Genomic DNA, 19,404 nt, shown 5'->3' with positions numbered 1-19,404 from the left:
TATCCCACTATACTTTACTCAGTACCATTCTACTCAGCGCAACTGCATTCTATGCCACTCTACTCTACGTCAGTTTACTCTACTCTGCACCACTCTACTCTATACTAGTGCACTCCACTAAAGTCTACAGCACTCTACCCATTACGATCTACACCACCATACTCTACTCTGAACCACAGCACTCTGTGCTACTGCACTCTACACCACTTGAATCTATCTGCACATTTCTATGCCACTGCACTTTGCTGCACTCTATCCTACTCTGTAGTACTGCACTCTATGCCACTCCACTCTACACCACTACACTCTGAGCCACTGCACTCTGACCCACTGCACTCTATGCCTTTGCACTCTACGTCATTGCACTTTACATTACTATACTCTACTCTGCAGCAATCTACTCTGCGCCACTTCACTCTACACCACTGTACTCCATGCCACTCTGTCACTCTACTCTATGCTGCTTCACTCTATGCCACTTCACTCTACACCACTTCACTCTATGGCACTCTTCTCTACTCTACTCCATTGCACTCTACGCCATTTTATTCTGTCACTTCACTCCACTGTACACCACTCTACTCCATTCCACACTACTCTGCACCATACAACTCCATTTCACTCTTTTCCACTCTGCTCCTCTCCATTCCTCTCCACAACACTCACTCTACGGCTCTTCATTTGACCCAACTCAATTGTACACCACTCTTCTCTATTCTATGGCACTCCACTCCATGCTACTGCACTCGACACCACTCTACTCTATGCCACTCCAAGCCACTCTACTCTATTCCATTCCACTCTACACCATTTTACTCTGTGACTCTATTCCACTCTACACTACTCTACTCCACTCCACACCACTCTGCACCGTGCCACTCCACTCCACTCTATTCCACTCTGCACCACTCCACTCCTCTCCACACCACTCACTCTATGGCACTTCATTCGACTCCACTGTATACCACTCATCTCTATTCTATGGTACTCCCCTACGTGCCACTGTACTCTACACCACTCTACTCTATGCCACTCTACTCTAAGCCAGTTCACTCCACTCTATGCCGCTCCTCTCCATGCCAGTACACTCCACACCACTCCACTTCACTATACTCCACTGTACACCACTCTCCTGTACACCTCTCTAGTCTATGCCACTGCAATCTATGCCACTTCATTCTAGGTCACTGTAGGCCACTCTTCTCCACGTCACTGTACTCCACTCCACTGTACGCCAAGCCACTCCACTCGATGTCACTTCCCACCTCTCTACACATGCCAGTCCACTTCACTCCACTCCATGCTGCTGTATAAAATGGCTAAAAGACATTACCAAAGCCAATAGCTCTTGTGTTGGCGAAACCTATTGGTTTAGCCGGTGTTTCTTCTTTCTCTGTCTGTCACATCTTTTCCCATTCTTTTCTTTTTTCTACCTACACATTTTCTAATGGTTGTTTCTGCTGTGATGTCCTTTTTCCGCATTGTGCTTTCCTCCTCTTCCTTTTTGCACTTACTCCTCAACTTTCTCCAAGGTTTTGCCCATTTTCCATATGCCCCCCATCCCTGATCTCTTTCAAATTCAAAGTGTCCATAATTTTCCTTGATCACATTGTGTTTTGCGCCTGGCAATTTCTTTGGAATCTTTTTATCTATTAACTCTTGTTATTCAGTATTTTTCTGCATTTCCACTTTCCATCCCTTTGTTCCAAGGGCTCTGCCTGTCTTTTGTCTTCCAGTTTGTTTTTTGTACTCCATCTGTTCCTAGTCACAATAAAGGACTTGCATCCATACTTATGTCTAGCGCCTTCACTACACCCTCCCTCCCTCTTTTGCTTTTATCGAATGATTTCCACAATCATCTTTCTCTCGCTAATTTTCCTCCTTATGTTTCTGTACTTTCTTGTGTATCTATCTCATGTACATTTTCTCCTCTTCATTACATGTTGTATCTGCCCAGTATCACCATTCCCTCCCAATGCCTCAGCCTTTCCCTTCACTGTCCCTTCTCTTTCCTTTATTCCACGATATTGTCTCATCTTTCCGTGTCTTGTACAACTTCCCTGTGCTTCATCCTCTCCAAGGGCCATATGTAGGTAGCCCAATACCGGTCGGTAATGGCCGAAATTACCGAATTTCGGCCGTTACTGACCGGTATTTAGGGTTTGAGATGTAGGAGGCAGGTTTCAGGATTCGGTAATTACCGATTCCTTAAGGAATCTGTAAAATACCAATTCCTTATTTTAAGGATTCGGTAATTACTGAATCCAAAAAGCTATGTAGGAGGCACTCAAGTGAGTGCCTTCTTGCATTCAGGATTCGTAATTTAGCACCAACTACAAGTTGGTGGTAAATATTGAAAACCTTTAAAAAAGCAATTTTGTGCATTTTTAAAAGTGCCATGTGGCAGACATACATGCCCTTAGGGCATGTATCTGTGCCACATGTGCACACATGCACAATTCAGTGGTGCAACAGGGTGTCAATATGACACCCTGCCACCCTTGAATATGTGCCCCCTATTGCCGATTCGGTATTTACCGAATCAGTAATAGTGAATGGCTTCCCATTCATTCCTATACCTCCAGGCCCATAGGAATGAATGGGAATTACCGAATCAGTAAATACCGATTCTCAAATTCTTTCCTACATACCATTTACCAATTCTGAAATACCGAATCGGTAAAATTCGGTATTTTAGAATCGGTAAATGTAGATTACCTACATATGGCCCCAAGTCTTTTTTTTTCTTTTCCATCCTTTCTCTCACCTTTTTCTGCCACACCCCTGTTTTAATTCTACTTGGCTTTTGTGAAAATATGTTTATTAGACCATGTTTTATTTCTTGCTCACATTGCAGGGAATCCCCAGTGGACTGCAGCCTAAACAAATGTAATAAACTGGACGCAAACCAACTTGGGTATACCACCTACATGGACGAGAAAAATGGACCACCTCCACCAAATATGACGACCAATGAAAAGAGAGTGATTGTCCCAGCAGGTAAGTGCCAAACCACAACAAATTGTGTTCTTGTCACTCACCACAACGCAGGTGGGTTTTAAAATAAAATGCCCTTTCTTTACCTTCTACCATTGTGTAATGTTCAGAGTCAATGCTGTCGTCCGCAACCTTCGTTCTTCTGGTAGCATGGAATGTCAAGACTCCTGTCTCACTTAGCCATGAAGTCTTGCACCAATATGTGGCTTCCTTGAACATTACTCCATCAGGTTTGATCCCAACTCTAGGCATTCTGGCCTGTTTAGACCCTTGAGTTAGTGCTAAAAATGACCACTAATTACACTCGCACCCATTATAGCATTTTGCAACAGTTCAAATTGTGATTTGAGTATAGTGTTACACCACCTGTGCTTGCATTTACAATCATCACAAGGTGTTACCTTTTGGTAGTAGGTCCATGCAGACTTGTAGGGGGTGCAATTTGCAGAATTGCAAACGCATGTTTTCTTCATTCCTAAGTGCACAGGCCTTAACATTGTGCAAAATGTTTTTATTGGTTTTGTTGAGTTTTGGCATGCAGTAGCACTGACAAGGTAATAATCAGAGTTAGATTGGGATCAAAAGTCGTCCTAGGCACCCCAAAAAATGTTTCACACATTTGCGGACTTACCTTCGTGCATAACACTTCTTCAGTGTTTTAATCAATATAAAAAGGGGGTGGGGAGCTTTGTAAAAGAGGAATTGCCAAAAAGGTGAAACTGAATAATTTCCCAGAAGCATTGCCCATGTAATTAAGGATGTGGTTTAAAACATGTGAACTTCATTCCTGTACCTTACCAGTATTTAAGTAGCTTGCTGTGAGTTTTCAGTTATTACATCCAGACGGTGTTCCCAAGTACACTATGAGAAGATGAGCAGACAACCATGGAGTATTTACCAATTAGGGAAGCCATAATTGGAGAAGGAACCGTATTAGGCTCACCTTTTAATCCTTCCAATGAAGTATCAAAGTCCCAAAAGAAAAAATTCCCTAAAAGCCCCAGAAGACTTGGTGCCTGTCACTGCAGTTAACAATATTATAACCATGGTATTATGGGGAATTGAACCTGTAACGTTTTGATGATAAACACGGTCATGCAGTGAACACTTTCTTTTTTACTTCAAAATTTTTTTATTGGATTGAAAAGTTTCACATGTACATTGTATACATTTGTCTTCCTTGGGCTCCTTTACATGTATACTCGGCCCAGTGGTATCCAAGAGAGAGAGAAAGAAGAAAGAAAGGAAAACAGAAAGAGAAACAAGGGGGGTGGGGGGGGGGGGTTTATTGCGTCAGATACCCGTCTAGGGCTGCCCACATGTCCTCTTTGGCTGTGTGGTTCGCCGCCTTGTGTGTGGCGGTGATGTTGTCTGCCCCTCGGAGGAATGTCACCCAGTTGAACCAGCGCTTGAAAGTGGCTTTGCTGGAGTTCTTCCAGTACCCCAGAATATTTTTAACAGCTGCCGCTAGGAGCATGTCGACTAGATCACGTATTTCTTTGGATTGGAGTTGTGGCTCTAGGAATCCAGTGATTATCCCTGCTAGCCCTCGTTGTATCTGGCAGCCCGTGATCGAGTCTATCAGGTTGTATACTTTACTCCAGAACGCTTTGACTTTGGGGCATTCGTATATCATGTGGGCTAGGTCTCCCCTTGCTTTGTGGCAGTTCCAGCATTCGCTGTTGTTGCTTGCCCCAACTCTTTCTAGTTTCGCCGGTGTCCAGTGTAGTCTGTGTAGTATCCAGAATTTTGTTTGTGCTAACTGTGGTGTAATCTTGTTTTTGGACGCTGATGTCCATAGCCTGGCCTTCTCTTCTTCACTTAGCGGTCTGTGGATGGTCTCTTCCCAGAAGGCTATTGTTTTGTCATTAAGAGTGGTGCTACGTGGTGTGATTATTTTGTAGATCTGCGCTGTTTGGTGGCCTGCCGTGTTTAGGTTCTGTGCATACTGTATGATGGTTGGTTTGTGTTTGGAGAGGTTCGCTCTGGTAATGGCTGCTTTAATTCTTAGGAACTCGTAGAATTCCTTGTCTGGTAGGCTGGTTGTTTGTTGGAGCGTCTTGTAGGTGAGTGGGTTGTTTCCTGCCTCTAGTTGTGCCGGTGTTGTTATGCCCCTGCTGAGCCATTCTTTGCTGTCTAGCGTTTTCCCCTTGTATGTGATTTTGGTGTTGTACCATAATGACTCCCATTTGGTGCCTTTGATGCTTACTTCTAGCTCTTTATCTAATCTCAGTAGTGCTATTTTTTTGTTACGTATTATTGAGTTTTTGGCTTCTGGGTGTCTATTTGCCGTGAGGGCCATGATTGGGTCTGCTCCTCCTAGAATGCCCCTTTCTAACTCCAGCCATACTGGTATATAGTCTGGTGTTGGTGCTATCCAGTGTAGACCTTGTTTGGCAAGGCATGCAGTCTGGAAGGCCTTATAGTTTGTGAGGTTCAGTCCCCCTTGCTCTTTTTTCAGCCTGAGCTTTGCTAGACTTATTCTAGGTTTTTTACCTCCCCATAGGAACAGGTTAATGGCTTTGTCGATTTGTTTGTGGAAGTCTGTCGTTAGTGATAGTGGTAGCATGGACAGCAAGTAATTGAGCATTGGGGTGATCATCATCTTAACTGTCTCTACTCTGCCCCACCAGCTAACGAATTTGGGTCCCCATGTGTCTAGCTTTGTTTTGATCTTTTTCAGCATTGCTTCCTCGTTGTGCTCTAGTGTTGATCTGAGGTCCTTCCCAAAGAGGATTCCTAGATATTTTAGGGGTTTCGTTTGCCATGCCAGCCCTGACTGGCCTAGTACTGCTCTGGTAGTGTGGCAGTTCATTGGTTTGCATTCTGATTTATCCCTGTTGAGTTTATACCCTGAGACGTGTGCGTATTCCTCTATTGTTTGTACCAGTGCTTCGATTGACTCCCGTGGGTTGCTTGTGGTGATCAGGATGTCATCCGCATAGGCCGCTAGTTTGAAGGCTTGACCCTCCACTATCACACCTGTGATCTGCGTGTTTGTTCTGATCATGTGGAGAAGGGGTTCAATTGCCAGCAGGAATAAACCTGGTGACAGGGGGCAGCCTTGTCTCGTTCCTCTGCTTAGGGTGAATGTTTCTGATGTTGCTGCGTTCACTACCACTCGAGCTCGGGGGTTTTTGTATAGGGACATTATCATTCCCCTGTATCTGTCCCCAAATCCGAATTTGCGCATACATTCGTTTAGGAATGGCCACGAGACTCTGTCAAAGGCTTTTTCAGCGTCTAGTGCAATCATTACTGCCTTCTCTGTGCTATTTGCCGTGCGGTTTATTAGGTGGCAGAGTAGTCTCGTGTTATCCTGTGAGAGCCTGTTTTTCAGGTATCCCACTTGTGTTTTGTGTATGAGGGTGGGTAGGTATGTGTTTATTCTAGCTGCCATTACTTTAGCGTAGATTTTGCAGTCTACGTTTATTAAGGATATTGGCCTATAGTTTTGTGGGAATTGTGGGTCCTTCCCTTCTTTTGGGATGACAATAATGTTCGCCTCTGCCATTGAGTCTGTCATGCTTCCTTTCTCTGCACACGTCTGGAATACTCTCACTAGTATGTCTTTAAGCTGCGTTTGGAACTTTTTGTAAAAGGTCACTGTGAATCCGTCCGGCCCTGGGGCTTTGTTGGGTCTTAGTGCGTCTATGGCCCTCCCTACCTCTGCTTTTGTTATGTTTTGGTCTAGCGCCTCACTTTGTTCGCAGCTTAGCTTTGGTAGGTCAAGCTTCTCGAGAAGGCTCGCCCCTCCATCCGCCTTTAGTGCTTTGTCCGCGGTGTATAGGTCTTTGTAAAACCTCCTGAAGGTTTCGAGGATTTGTTTGTTCCCTGTGTGCGTTATATTGTCTGTGTCGGTGATCGCTGCAACTGAGTGCTGTCTCTGTTTGGCTTTTAGGTATCCTGCAAGTGCCCTACCTGCTTTGTTGGCTGAGCATAAGTTTATGGATTTGTATTTGTTTATCCATGTCGTTGCCCTCTCACTTAATAGTCTGTTGAGCTCATACTTTTTCTTTGTTAGTGCAGTGAGGGTATTCCTGTCTAGTATGTTTGCGATGTGGTTGTTCTCTAGTTCTTTTATATGTTCCTCCAGCTCTTTAATGTGTTTGTTCCTTTTTTTGTTCATTCTTGCCTTAATACTTATAAGTTTCCCCCTTATTGTGGCTTTGAGCGCGTCCCACAGTGTCTCCTCCACTGTGTCTTTTGTGTCGTTAAATAAGAGATATTCTTTGATCGCCTCCTCAATCTCCCCGGTGTTGGCGGGATCCTCAAGTATGTCACTATTTAGACGCCAACCCCTGCATGGTAGTTCATTGTGTTTCCCGCTTATGGAGAGGGAAATGTGGGCATGGTCTGAGACTGTTATCGGTCCTATCTCCGTTCTGTCCGTCAAGTGTGTGTGTGAGCTTGACATGAGGATATAGTCTATTCTGCTATACGAGTTGTGTGGTGCTGAATAGAATGAGTATTCCCTGGCACTGGGGTGTTGTAGTCTCCATGGGTCCGCTAGTGCGAGTTTGGTACAAAGGTTTTTGAGTATGTTCTGATCTTGTGTGGCATGGCTTGGCCTGTGTGGGTGCCTGTCTGTGGCATTATCCATCGCCTCGTTCATGTCCCCTGCCATAATCACTAGTTCTCCCAGAGGGATCCTGCTGAGCTCGCTTTCTACCTCCTCCCAGAACTTTTTTTTTGAGGCGTTCGGCCCATAGATGTTAGCTATGTGCATTACTTCCTCTCCTCTTTTGATGCTTGTGACTAGTCTCCTGCCTTCCGTATCTGCTGCACTGCCCAGAGTCGTGAATTTCCCTTTTTTGCTTATAATGGTTATCACCCCTCCTTTTTTGTTGACTGCTGGTGAGCATGTTATGTCGCTTATCCAGTTTGCCTTAAGTTTGTTAGCATGCTCTGTGGTTACTCTAGTCTCTTGGAGCACGTACACGTCAGCTTTGAGCCTATACAGGTAGTCTAGTGTTTTCCGTCGCTTGACGGGGTGGTTGAGGCCTTTGACGTTCAGTGACACAATCTTGATGTCAGATGTAATCTGTGCTAGGCCTTGAGTGTTATGAGTAGTCATGGTGTCCCTATAGGATAGCTGCTCTCTGGGTAGTGACCTCTGTATGGTCTCTGCCTTCGGTGTGGACCCACCTCTCGCCACCAGTCTTTGGGCCCCCCCCGGGGTCTAGTTTGGGATAGGGAAGTATGAGTAAGTAGGTGAGAAGGAAGTAAGAAAGAAAAAAAGAGTTGATAGCCCCACCAAGCTAGGATTATCCGCACTGCATGACCCCTCCCTTGCCTCCTCTCCCTCTCCCGCCCCCCCTCCCTCCTCCCCCCTGTCAAAGTACTGTAAACGTGCGACAGCAGCGGTTCACCGCCCTCCGCCCCCCCGGGTAATTTGGATCCTCCCCCCGCACCCTTCCATGTTAAGCGTTGATAAAAGGATATATTGTCCGCCTCTCTTTCTCAGGTCCGGCTTAAGGTTCTGAGTGATTTTGTGTTCATGGCTGGGTCTCGTGCATATCTCGTGTCCCGTTCCCTGAGATTACTCTCTTTTTGTCCTAGCTTAGTTCCACATTCCTTTATCATGAGGTAGGTGTGTATTCCCAGTTGAGGTAGCAGTGTTCAATTAGGGTAAATGGCAGATCTACCCAGTCTCTTGACCGTGACCTTCAGCCACGACCTGCTGTGCCGTTTTCGCCTGTCTCCGAGCCGTCTAAGGATGCTCTTCTCTTTGCCGTTCCCAGGCTTCTTTGTTCCATCTCTTCTTGGTCTGGTTCCTGAAGGTATCTGCGTAGCTCTGCTGGATCGTCGAACGTTTGCGTGCCATTTCTGTCTGTTATCCTCATTCTTGCTGGGCCCACAAAGCTACACGTTATCCTGGCCCTCTTCATTGCTTCCCTCAGTGCTAGGAAAGCCTTCCTCGTCTCTACTGTGCTTTTAGAGAAGTCCTGGGTGATGATAATCTTCTTGCCCTTCCAGTTGAGGGGGTGACCTTTGCGTGCATAGGCAAAGATGGCATCCGTGTGGTTTGCTCTCAGCGGTTTGCATATGATTGTCCTCGGGCCTTTCATGTGGAGCTGTCTTGTGGCTGGCACTCTGTATGCTTTGTCAATTTCGAATGTTCTTTCGAAGTTTAGCCCAGTCAGCTTGGGTATCAGAGCTTCGAGTAGCGCCGCGCATGAGCCTGCTTCTTCCTCCTCCTCTTCCGGTATGCCTATGATTCTGATGTTCCCTTTCCTGTTTTTGTCCTCTTGTTCTGCTAGCGTTCTTTGTAGGTCGCTGGAGATCTTGGATATGTAGCGGACATCTTTTTCCATGATGGTCGATTTGTCTTCTACATCGCTGATTCTTCTCTCCGTTTCGCCTACTCTGCTCACTATTTTGCTCTGGTCGGCACGTATGGCTGTGAGTTCTAGTTGGACATTGTCCATGGAGATCTTTGTGGCTTTTGCCAAGTCGTTGGCCTCTGTTATTTTCTTTAGGAGCAGGTCCATCGCTGTCTCTGTACTCTGTAAGGCTTTCAGCTTGACTGGTGAGTCTAGATCTTTTCTGATCTTTTTGATGTCGTTGGTCGTCATCCCACCACAAACTTTTATTCCTTGAAGTGCGGGCGGCCTTCCCTTCTTATATTGGACTGCTTGTTGCACGCCCTGTGGTGGGCTGGATCTGGCGTGGTTCGTGGCTTTCTCCGTCTTTGCCGCGCTCCCAAACGTGAACCTGTTGGGCCACCTTATTGTTCTTGTTCTGGTTCGCCCTGACGCCAGGGCTACTGTCACTTTGACACTTTGCCTTTTCTACTTCACTCTGTCTTCGCCTCAGCGTTTCTGCCTCACCCCCGCTGCTTGTACTTCCTTGTCGCACTGGTGGACTTAGTTGTGTTGTTAGGCCGGCTTCCCAGGGCACTCAACCGCTAGCCTTTTCCTTGCCTCGTTTCCTTTCCCTTTTTTTGTTCTATTCCCCCCTTGCTTGTTGTTGGGGTCGGTTTCTGTGTTGGGTGGCTGGGTTATTCAGCGATGGACTCCCGTTCTCCCGCTGCAAGATGGCTGCTGTACCGCCGTGATGCCTCGGTTGATTATAGCTGACTCGGCGACTAGTGAGCTAGGTAATGTGAGCAGGGGGCTTGTGTTAGCTTCCCCGGTTTCTCCTGGAATTATTCCTACCACTCCGCTCTTGTCCGTTCTGGCCGCGCTGTTTTCGCTTGGCTGCTACCCCTCCCAAGATGGCCGCCGCTTGTATTCGGTGGGGCAGTTTATGTTAGGGGCAGCAGATTGTTTTGCACAAGCGAACGGCTTACTTTGCTATTTTGTTCCGCCTGGGCCGCGCTTGTGGGGGGGTCCTCTTACTGCCTCCCTTGCCACCTGGTCGAGTTGGCTGCCTTATCCGTTCTGGCCGCGCAGGTTTTCGCTTGGCTGCTTCCCCTCCCAAGATGGCCACCGCTTGTATTCGATGGGGCTGTTTATGTTAGGGGCAGCAGATTGTTTTGCACAAGCGAGCGGCTTACTTGCTGTTTTGCTCCGCCTGGGCCGCGCTTGTGGGGGGTCCTCTTACTGCCTCCCCTGCCACCTGGTCGAGTTGGCTGCCTTTGCTTGGTCTGGAGCTGCGCCGCCCCTCCCAAGATGGCCGCCGTTTTTGTCTTTCTCCGGTAGGCTTCTAACGCTTAGGGCGGTTTGCTTACTTGCTTACTTGCTGAGCTTTCTCCTCCCGAGCAACGCTTGCGGAGGGTCCAACGCCTGGCCGCCTGGCCGCCTGGCCGCCTGGCCGCCTGGCTTTGTTGGTTGCCCCCGTCCGCTACGGTGCGCGGTGCGCGCTAAGGGTGAAAACCACGAGCTGGAGCCGCTTCTCCGCTTACACTCCTCAGCGCATAGCCTCAGCGCACAGCCGCTTGTCTCCCCTGCTCACTTGTGGGTTCACCGATGCGCTTAGTGTGCTCCTTCCTCGCAGCTACTATTGTACTTCTTCAGCGTGGACTCCCAAAATGGCCGCCCTTGTTGCCTGGTCCTTTGTTTACTCAGCCTTAATTTGTCAGTTTTCCGTCCCGGTCTGACCTGAGTTCGCTTTCCCTGCCGGGCGGTGCACCTCGCGTTCAGCGTCACTTCCGACTGGGCTTGGTGTGGTTCTCCAGTGTCTCCGGTGCCTCTGTGGGAGTTTTGCGATGCTTCTGGGTTTTATGACCCTGCCATCTTTTGGTCAGCGTCCTCCGTTCTCCTGTCTTGGGGTAGTTCTTTCTCTGCTTCACCCCCGACGTACAGTTTGCACAACCACCTCCTCTGCTTCCCTGTGTGTTCTTACAAGCCTCCTGCCGCTTTGTGCGGGAGTTCCCGTCCGTTTCGCCGTTAATTCGCTACTTTTTTACCCCGGGGTCACGGAGCTCACGAACTTAGGCAACCGCCTGCGCTGCCATCCAAGCCACGCCCCGAACACTTTCTTTTTTAACCTATGGGCTGTCAGCCTCGCTGTAAAGATCTCTCAATCACATATTGACACAACTTCTGTTTTCTCACTGAAAAATACAAATTCAAACATTGGCAGAACTACTTGTGCAGGGATTAGTTCACATCGATGAAGCAGGCCTGAATATCAGTGAGGCCACTTCTGCTCATTCCCCTTCCCCCGCTCAATCTGCATACAATATTGTGCCCACAGCCGTCCGAGTAAACTTTTTATATCGATGGGCCAGCCCAGCAGGACTGGAAAAGACACCCCAGGCCTGTTGGTGAAAGGGTGGCAAGAGAGAAACATCTGCCTCAAGCTACAGGCCTGTAGAAAGGCTTCTCAGGCCACCACTAGGCCATTGGAAGCATATCTGAACAGCACAGACAGACCCCTAATCGCCCACCACGCTGCCCAAAAAAACTTAGATACCGGCCCAATGCCCGAGTGCCCAACTTACCAGTCCGACCCTGGTATTGATAACGTATGGTCACTAACCAAACACAATGGCACGAGGAGGCATCCTGAATCTGGCTGATAAAATTATTTCAACCATATGAAAAGGGCAGGGGCGTGGCTTGGCCATGCAGCAAGATGGCAGCCTTCTAAAGGAGCTCTACCGACTGGGTACATTATCCTGCCTCATCCTTGAACCAATGGAGGGCTTGCATACCCTGCCATACTGTGCTCGATCAGGCATAAGACGAGGAGCACATCCATGCCTTTTTAGGGCTGCAACGTGTAGCGAAACTGCGGCTACGGACATAGTGTAGCGGAGCGCTCTCAACCCATGGCAGGCTTAAGCAGCAATCCCCACTGCATGGCCTCCCGTCCCTGCATCGACCCGGAGGGCCGCTGCTTGATCCTAGCTGGGAATCCGCATATCCTGTCTGTGGCAGTGGAGAAGAGACATTGAGCGGATCGGCGTAGCTGCTTAGACTCTCGCTGCACACCGCCAATCTTTGCTGTGGCCCGGAGGTCTCCGAGGCTTGTGTGGAGACCGTTACTGCTCCGCAGCTGCTGCAGACACTGACGTGCCATTGAGAAGTGCCCGGCTGGGCTACGATCAGGGCTGGAACCCTGCCTGCCATCGGGGAGTGTGGTGAACTGATCGGCGACGGCAAGAAGAGCCACGTGTGGAACTGTGGGCGAGCCGACAGAGGCAGCCATTGTGCCTTAGGAGTAGAGGTCCCTCCACACTGCGGCGAGTGTCTCTGCGGCAGAGCTGAGGGGCCCTGATGTTCAGCTCTGAAATCACGTGAGTAGGACGGTGGGTCCCAAATCTTTAACTCCAGGTGTTGGCCGGTGGGGGTCCTGTGGCTGTTGCCGCGGGGTGTACCCCGAACGCCATGGGCTGCGTGCCTGCTCCTGGCCTGGCTGAGATTGGGCAGGCCCTGGGGGCATAGCCCTAGGGGTGCCACGCAAGGGCAGTGGAGGTGCTGGATTGAGGTGGAGTGCGGTACCTTGGGTGGTGCTGTACCCTGTCGCCCTTAGGGTTGCTGCGCTCCTGCTCCCTCTTCCCTGGCATTACTTCAGAAGCCCCGCTTTGGCCCCCTGAGGGCTGTTCATCCTGACAATAGGCCTAGAGCTTGGTTGACACTGTGGACATCTTGGCGCTCCATCCTGTGGGTGCAGCTTATTGAGGCAGCGTCACCACAATGTTTTTGTGCACACTACTTTAGCCGCCCCCTCTGCTACACTTTCTTTACGCCATGGGGAAAAATGACCCCAAGCAATCTAAACTGCCTTATGAGAATAAGCGCCTAACAACCTGAAGGTGAACCCTCCCAGGCCAACAACAAACAGGATGAACCTGCGTGCCATAATGCTGGAGGTCTGCTCTAATCTCAGGTCTATGGACACCAAACTCGATGCTTTGACAGCAGGGCTTGACATGGTGACGTGCCAAGTGAACACTCACGAATCCCGATTGGACCCCCTTGAGAACTGCACAGAAGAAGCCCATGAGTTTCAAGTTGACTCTAAAAAGCACCTACTCAACATGGAAAGAGTTCTTACAGTAATAAAAGCTAAAAATGAAGACTTGGAAGCGCAGTCTCGGCACAACAACCTGCGCATAGCTGGCATTCCGGAGACCACGGCGATCCCCAAAATGGAACCTTTCATCGAAACTCTACTTTGTGACGGTTCTCTCTGCTGTTTTTGTGGTTGAATGCATGCACAGCTCGCTCTGCGCCCCAGGCCACCCGTAGGTGGCACACCTAGACCCATCATAGCGCGCATACTAAACTACCGGGACAGAGACTCCGTCTTAAAAGCAGCTAGAGAACATGGCCCCATCACTTACCAGGGCAACAATATATCTGTATTTCCGGACTTCACTTGTGCGGTCTGGGCTGCAGAAAAAACTTTTCTACCTACAATACGCCTCCTCTAACGCACTGAAACCCCTTGTGCAATGCTTTACCTGGCAAAGCTGAAGCTATCCCACGACGGTCAAACACACTTTTTCACTGATGCCAAATCAGCTCTCAAATTCTCCACACATATCTGCCCAGGGCGGACATCTCCCCCTGATGCCCATGCAAACGGAGGCGGGAGATAGACTCAGTGACAATGATTGACCATGGGATTGTGTTAGGAAGGACATTGCTGCTCCTCAGTCCCACTTCCCCTGTTCTTGAACTTCCGCTATAACCTGGCAGCCTACACCCTGCCATTTGTACATTTATTGCCTTTTGACTGCGACCTTTACTTGTCCTCCTGAGCTGATATGTACACCCGGCCACCCTGCCTCTCGGGTAGGGCAGTACGCCAGTAACCCATGCCCCCACAGGGAGCTCTCCCATGGCTTATACGGTCTGTTCTTGGTTTGGGTATGTTTGGGGGGTTAGGGAGCTCTCAGCCTAATTGGGGGTTGGAGTGGTGGAGTGGTGGAGGGGGGTTGATTTTGGGTATACACAGTGTGAGAAGTTGGCCTGGTATATGATATTAACTATTCTAGTGAGCACCTTGCACCAGTCCAAACAACCCTTATGGTTAGGGTGACCAACCGTCCGTAAATTTCACGGACAGTCCGTAATTTTGGTTGTCTGTCCGTTGTCCGTGAAGGATTCTTTAACGGACGCCATTTGTCCGTAATTTTAACCCGGAAAAGCTTCCACCCACCTCCCTTCTTGACTCTGATGCTGTTCCAAAGCTCAGACACCCGGCAGCATTGGAGAGGCACAGCGGGATGGCAGCCCTCACACCTTCAGCCCGTGATGAGCTGTTAAGAGGTGCTTGAAGGTGATTGAGAGGGAGGGGCTGCAGGTTCAGGGGCATCTATTCAGATGCAAACAGCCCTGAATGCGTCACGTCTCTGCAATTTAGAGGTGGCTCACACATTCCATTTCTACCCAGAGCCCCAAACATCCTAGAACCGGCCCGATTACACCAAGGCAGAGCTTAATTAGTCACTAAATTGTAAGCAAACCTCGGTTCTTCAAACATGCAGTCTATAATGTAATACAATAAAGAAATGGCACAATCGCACCCACACTGATTAACAAAGTATGGAGGACAATCAGTTAAACCAATTCTCTTAGAGTATCTCCTGTAAGTACTGTACATCACAGTGGGGGATGGCATTTTGGACAGAGAGCCTGTCTTCGTTGTCTTGTGCAGGAGGGGGCAAGGAGCCCAAGATGATACTAGAATACTGCACGCCCACCCCTGTGCCCACCCTGGTGGATCCTGTTTCCCCTCCTGTGATAGCTCCTGTCACCCCTCCCCCCGCCTGTGATGGCTCCTGCCCCCCCCCCTGTGATGGCTTCTGTCCCCCCACTTTGGTGGATCCTGGATCCCCCCACCTGCCTGTGATGGCTCCTGTCCCCCCTGTGGTGGCTCCTGTCCCTCCCCCCGCCTGTGATGGCTCCTGTCCCCCCTGTGGTGGATCCTGTCTCTGCCCTGGGTGGCTTCTGTCCCAGTCCTGGAAAGGCCCCTGCAGCGAGGGTGAAGTTCTTGATAGGCTTCTTCTCAAAAGGGCTGAGCTCAAATTAATATGGAAAGGTGGGCGAGTAAGTAAGTGAAGGGATGGGTGGATGGCTGGATGAATTAGTGAAAGGGTTAATGGATTAATGACATTTTGAATAAATGGATAATGAGAGAGGATGGATGGATTGATGAGTGAGGGGAAGGATGGATGAGATAAAATGTAAATAGCTGGATGTATGGGTGGAAGGGTAGCTGGATGATGGATGAGGGGAAAGATGGATGAGGGGAAGATGGATGAGGGGAAGATGGATGGATGAGGGGAAGGATGGATGGATGGATGGAGGGGGAAGGATGAGGGGAAGGATAAATGGATGGGTGAGGGGAAGGATGGATGATGGATGAAAGGAAGGATGGATGAGGGGATGGATGGATGAGGGGAAGGAAGGATGGATGAGGGGAAGGAAGGAAGGATGGATGAGGGGAAGGAAGGAAGGATGGATGAGGGGAAGGATGGATGGATGAGGGGATGGATGGAGAGGATGGATGGATGGATGGATGGGTGAGGGGAAGGATGGATGGATGGATGGATGGATGGATGGATGGGTGAGGGGAAGGATGGATGGATGGATGGGTGAGGGGAAGGATGGATGATGGATGAAAGGAAGGATGGAAGAGGGGAAGGAAGGATGGATTAGGGGAAGGAAGGATGGATGAGGGGAAGGAAGGATGGATGGATGAGGGGAAGGATGGATGGATGAGGGGAAGGATGGATGGATGAGGGGAAGGATGGATAGAGGGGAAGGATGGATGGAGGGGAAGGATGGAGGGATGGATGGGTGGGTGAAAGGATGGATGGATGATGAGGGGGAGGATGGATGGATAATGAGGGGAAGGATGGATGGATGGATGATGAGGGGTGGGTGAAAGGATGGATGATGAGGGGAAGGGTGGATGGATGGATGGATGATGAGGGGGTGGGTGAAAGGATGGATGATAAGGGGAAGGATGGATGGATGATGAGGGGATGGATGGATGATGAGGGGGTGGGTGAAAGGATGGATGGATGGATGATGAGGGGAAGGATGGATGGATGGATGATGAGGGGAAGGATGGATGGATGGATGATGAGTGGGTGGGTAGATGGATGGATGGATGATGAGGGGAAGGGTGGATGGATGATGAAGGGATGGATGGATGATGAGGGGAAGGATGGATGGATTATGAGTGGGTGGTTGAAAGGATGGATGGTTGGAGAGTGGGTGGGTGAAAGGATGGATGGATGGATGATGAGTGGGTGGGTAGAAGGATGGATGGATGATGAGGGGAAGGATGGATGGATGGATGATGAGTGGGTGGGTGAAAGGATGGATGGATGGAGAGTGGGTGAAAGGATGGATGGATGGATGATCAGTGGGTGGGTGAAAGGATGGATGGATGGATGATGAGTGGGTGGGTAGAAGGATGGATGGATGATGAGGGGAAGGATGGATGGATAATGAGTGGGTGGGTGAAAGGATGGATGGATGGAGAGTGGGTGAAAGGATGGATGGATGGATGATCAGTGGGTGGGTGAAAGGATGGATGGATGGATGATGAGTGGGTGGGTGAAAAGATGGATGGGTGGGTGGATGGTGGGTGGATGAGTGAAATGATGGATGGATTGATGGATTGATAAGTGCAAGGGTGAATGAATGAACGTATGAGTGAAAGGGTGGATGTAAGGATGGATGTGTGAGTGAAAGGGAGGGTAGATGGACAAAAGGATGAATAGATGTGTGAAGGAGTGAAATGATAGATGGATGAGTGATAGGGTCAATGGATGGATTCATGAGTGAATGAGTAGATGGGTGGGTGGGTGGATGGATGGATGGATGGATGGAAGGAAGGATGGCTAAGTGAAAGGGTCGATGGAGAGAGAAAGGGAGGATGGATGATGACTAAAAAGAGTGGATTGGAGGAAGGATTAGTAAGTGAAAGGATGGCTGGATTGGTGAAAGGGTAAATGGCTGGATGGATGAGTGAATGGATGGATGAGATGAAGAGTGGATGGATAAGTGTACAGATGGATAGGGTGAAAGGGTGGATGGAAGGATAATGGATGGATGAGTGAAAGGATGGATGAAGGGATGGATGAGTGAAATGATAGATGGAAGGATACATGATGGATAGGTTTGCAAATGGTTGAATATGTTTGGAAATGGCTGGGCTTAATTATATACTATTGCGCGACCTCTGATGTGTCTGTAAAACGTACCTATTGTCCTGAAATTTTGTCCTGAATTTTGACCTCCTGTCCTGAATTTGTGTCCTGAATTTTGACCCTTTGTCCTGAATTTTTACCCTCACCGTCCTGAATTTGCACCAATGCCAGTTGGTCACCCTACTTATGGTGATGGTTGTAAAGTCAACCTTATAGACCAGATATCCTAGTGGTAGCATGGACAAAGCAGTCTTAGGCTAACACTTCAGAGAGCATTTGAAGCCAATTGTTTTACCAATCATAATCCCTTGAATACCAAATGAAAGGACACCACACAAGGTATATATCAATTATATATGTATTTATTACTAACACAACCCCTCTGTACTCTTTATGAGGCCAGAGTTTGAGATACAGCACAAGTTACTCAATAAGCATACTATGAGTTGCACAAATACAATTCTGCCCTAGGAACCTCATGAACCATATACTAAAGAAGTGATATAAGAACCACTTCAGGAGAGGTGAGTAGGCCTAGGGCCTAGGAAATCGCTGGGGCTACGCTGATCAACCAAAGGATTGGAAGTAGGACACCCACAGGATGCGTGTGCAGTGTCTAAACACACACACGAGTTACCATAGAGATACAATGGGAACGCAAAAGTAGTTGATTTCGGACACTTCCGGGTGGACTACGAGAAAACCATGTTAAACTAGGACACTTGGATAGTTGTTACCCACGGGAGCACCGGAGTACTTGAGTTACCTCACCCAGGGAAGCCGGGTGCATAGGTGTTCTTTCGTGTCGGGTTTCGTCGCTGAATCCTATGGAGAGCTGCAAGAAAGTGCTGCAGGCGACCAGGAGGAAAGTGTCCGGATGGATCCAAGGGTGAATCGGAGTCGAGGAGAACCTGAAAGCAGAGGGGACAGAGTCTGGGTCACTAGCCAGTGACCAAGAAGGAACCAGGTGATGTCGAGATGCAATCAGGTGAAGGAGTGAAGCTTGTCTCTGCAGCCACGTGGACCAGGAGGCGTCGACAACAACCAGGTGCTGGATACGAACTGTCCCACAAAGGCTCTCGGTGACTGTGGTGTCGGTATCCGGATTGGACCCAACAAGCCTTGGTAACCGCAACCCACGCAGGAAGTGAAGATGGGCTTCTGTTCACACCAGCAAGGTCTGGGGCGCTTCTCTTTCACAGAGAAGCTGGAGCAAAACTGGAGCAACCAGGCAAGCATTGTAAATTCAAAGGATGGTCTTTGTAGGGCTTACTAGCCAACGGGCTAGCAACCCGGAAGACGCGGTGAGCTGAAATGCAGGCAGAGGCCCCTCGCGGCACTCGTGGAGTGTGGAGGGCTGTGCTTCGGAACAAATGCTGCTTTGGTCTGGGGCTTCTCGAACCCCAATGCACAACTTCGAAGGAACCTCAGGAGCTGCACAGGTAGCAAAAAGAAGGTAGTTCAGGATGTACGGTCCCACATCACTCGTGTCTGCCCTGGGTCTCAGCTTTGCTGTGGATGTGGGTTGGAGTCAGAGACGTCTGGGAGTCCAGTTCCTGGGTTGCTAAGTCTTTGGGATCTGGTTGGAGCATCGACAAAGCAAACCGGCAAGTTACTGTTGGTGCCTGTTTGCACAGGTTGGTCACTCCTCGACCACAAGGGAGATGTCTTCAGTCTTCCAGTTGATATGGAACGTCGAAGGTCCAAGAGTTCGTGTCAGAGTTTCTTTCCAGGATAAATCTAAAGTCTCTAGACTCACCTCCTATCTTTATACTAAACTAAGGGGCTTGATTACCTGCTAGGTCTCTCCTGTGGGTAGAACCTGGGAAGGGGGTGGTTAC

General features: G+C 49.0%; 1 protein-coding gene across 3 annotated transcripts in view; it reads left to right on the top strand.

Moving 5' to 3' along the window:
* The window catches only part of FLI1 (Fli-1 proto-oncogene, ETS transcription factor), a 697,892-nt gene that overhangs the window by 382,325 nt on the left and 296,163 nt on the right, over window positions 1-19,404 (top strand). For all 3 annotated transcript variants that reach the window (XM_078681988.1, XM_078681986.1, XM_078681987.1), the window contains one exon: window positions 2,858-3,000. In XM_078681988.1, coding sequence (XP_078538114.1) covers window positions 2,858-3,000 — 143 coding nt within the window. The remainder of the gene's footprint in view (window positions 1-2,857; window positions 3,001-19,404) is intronic.

Source organism: Lissotriton helveticus, chromosome 3_1, assembly GCF_964261635.1.
Source record: "Lissotriton helveticus chromosome 3_1, aLisHel1.1, whole genome shotgun sequence".
Taxonomy (NCBI): domain Eukaryota; kingdom Metazoa; phylum Chordata; class Amphibia; order Caudata; family Salamandridae; genus Lissotriton; species Lissotriton helveticus.
The sequence above is the reverse complement of the archived record's forward strand: the minus strand, read 5'-3'. Positions and strand labels throughout refer to the sequence as shown.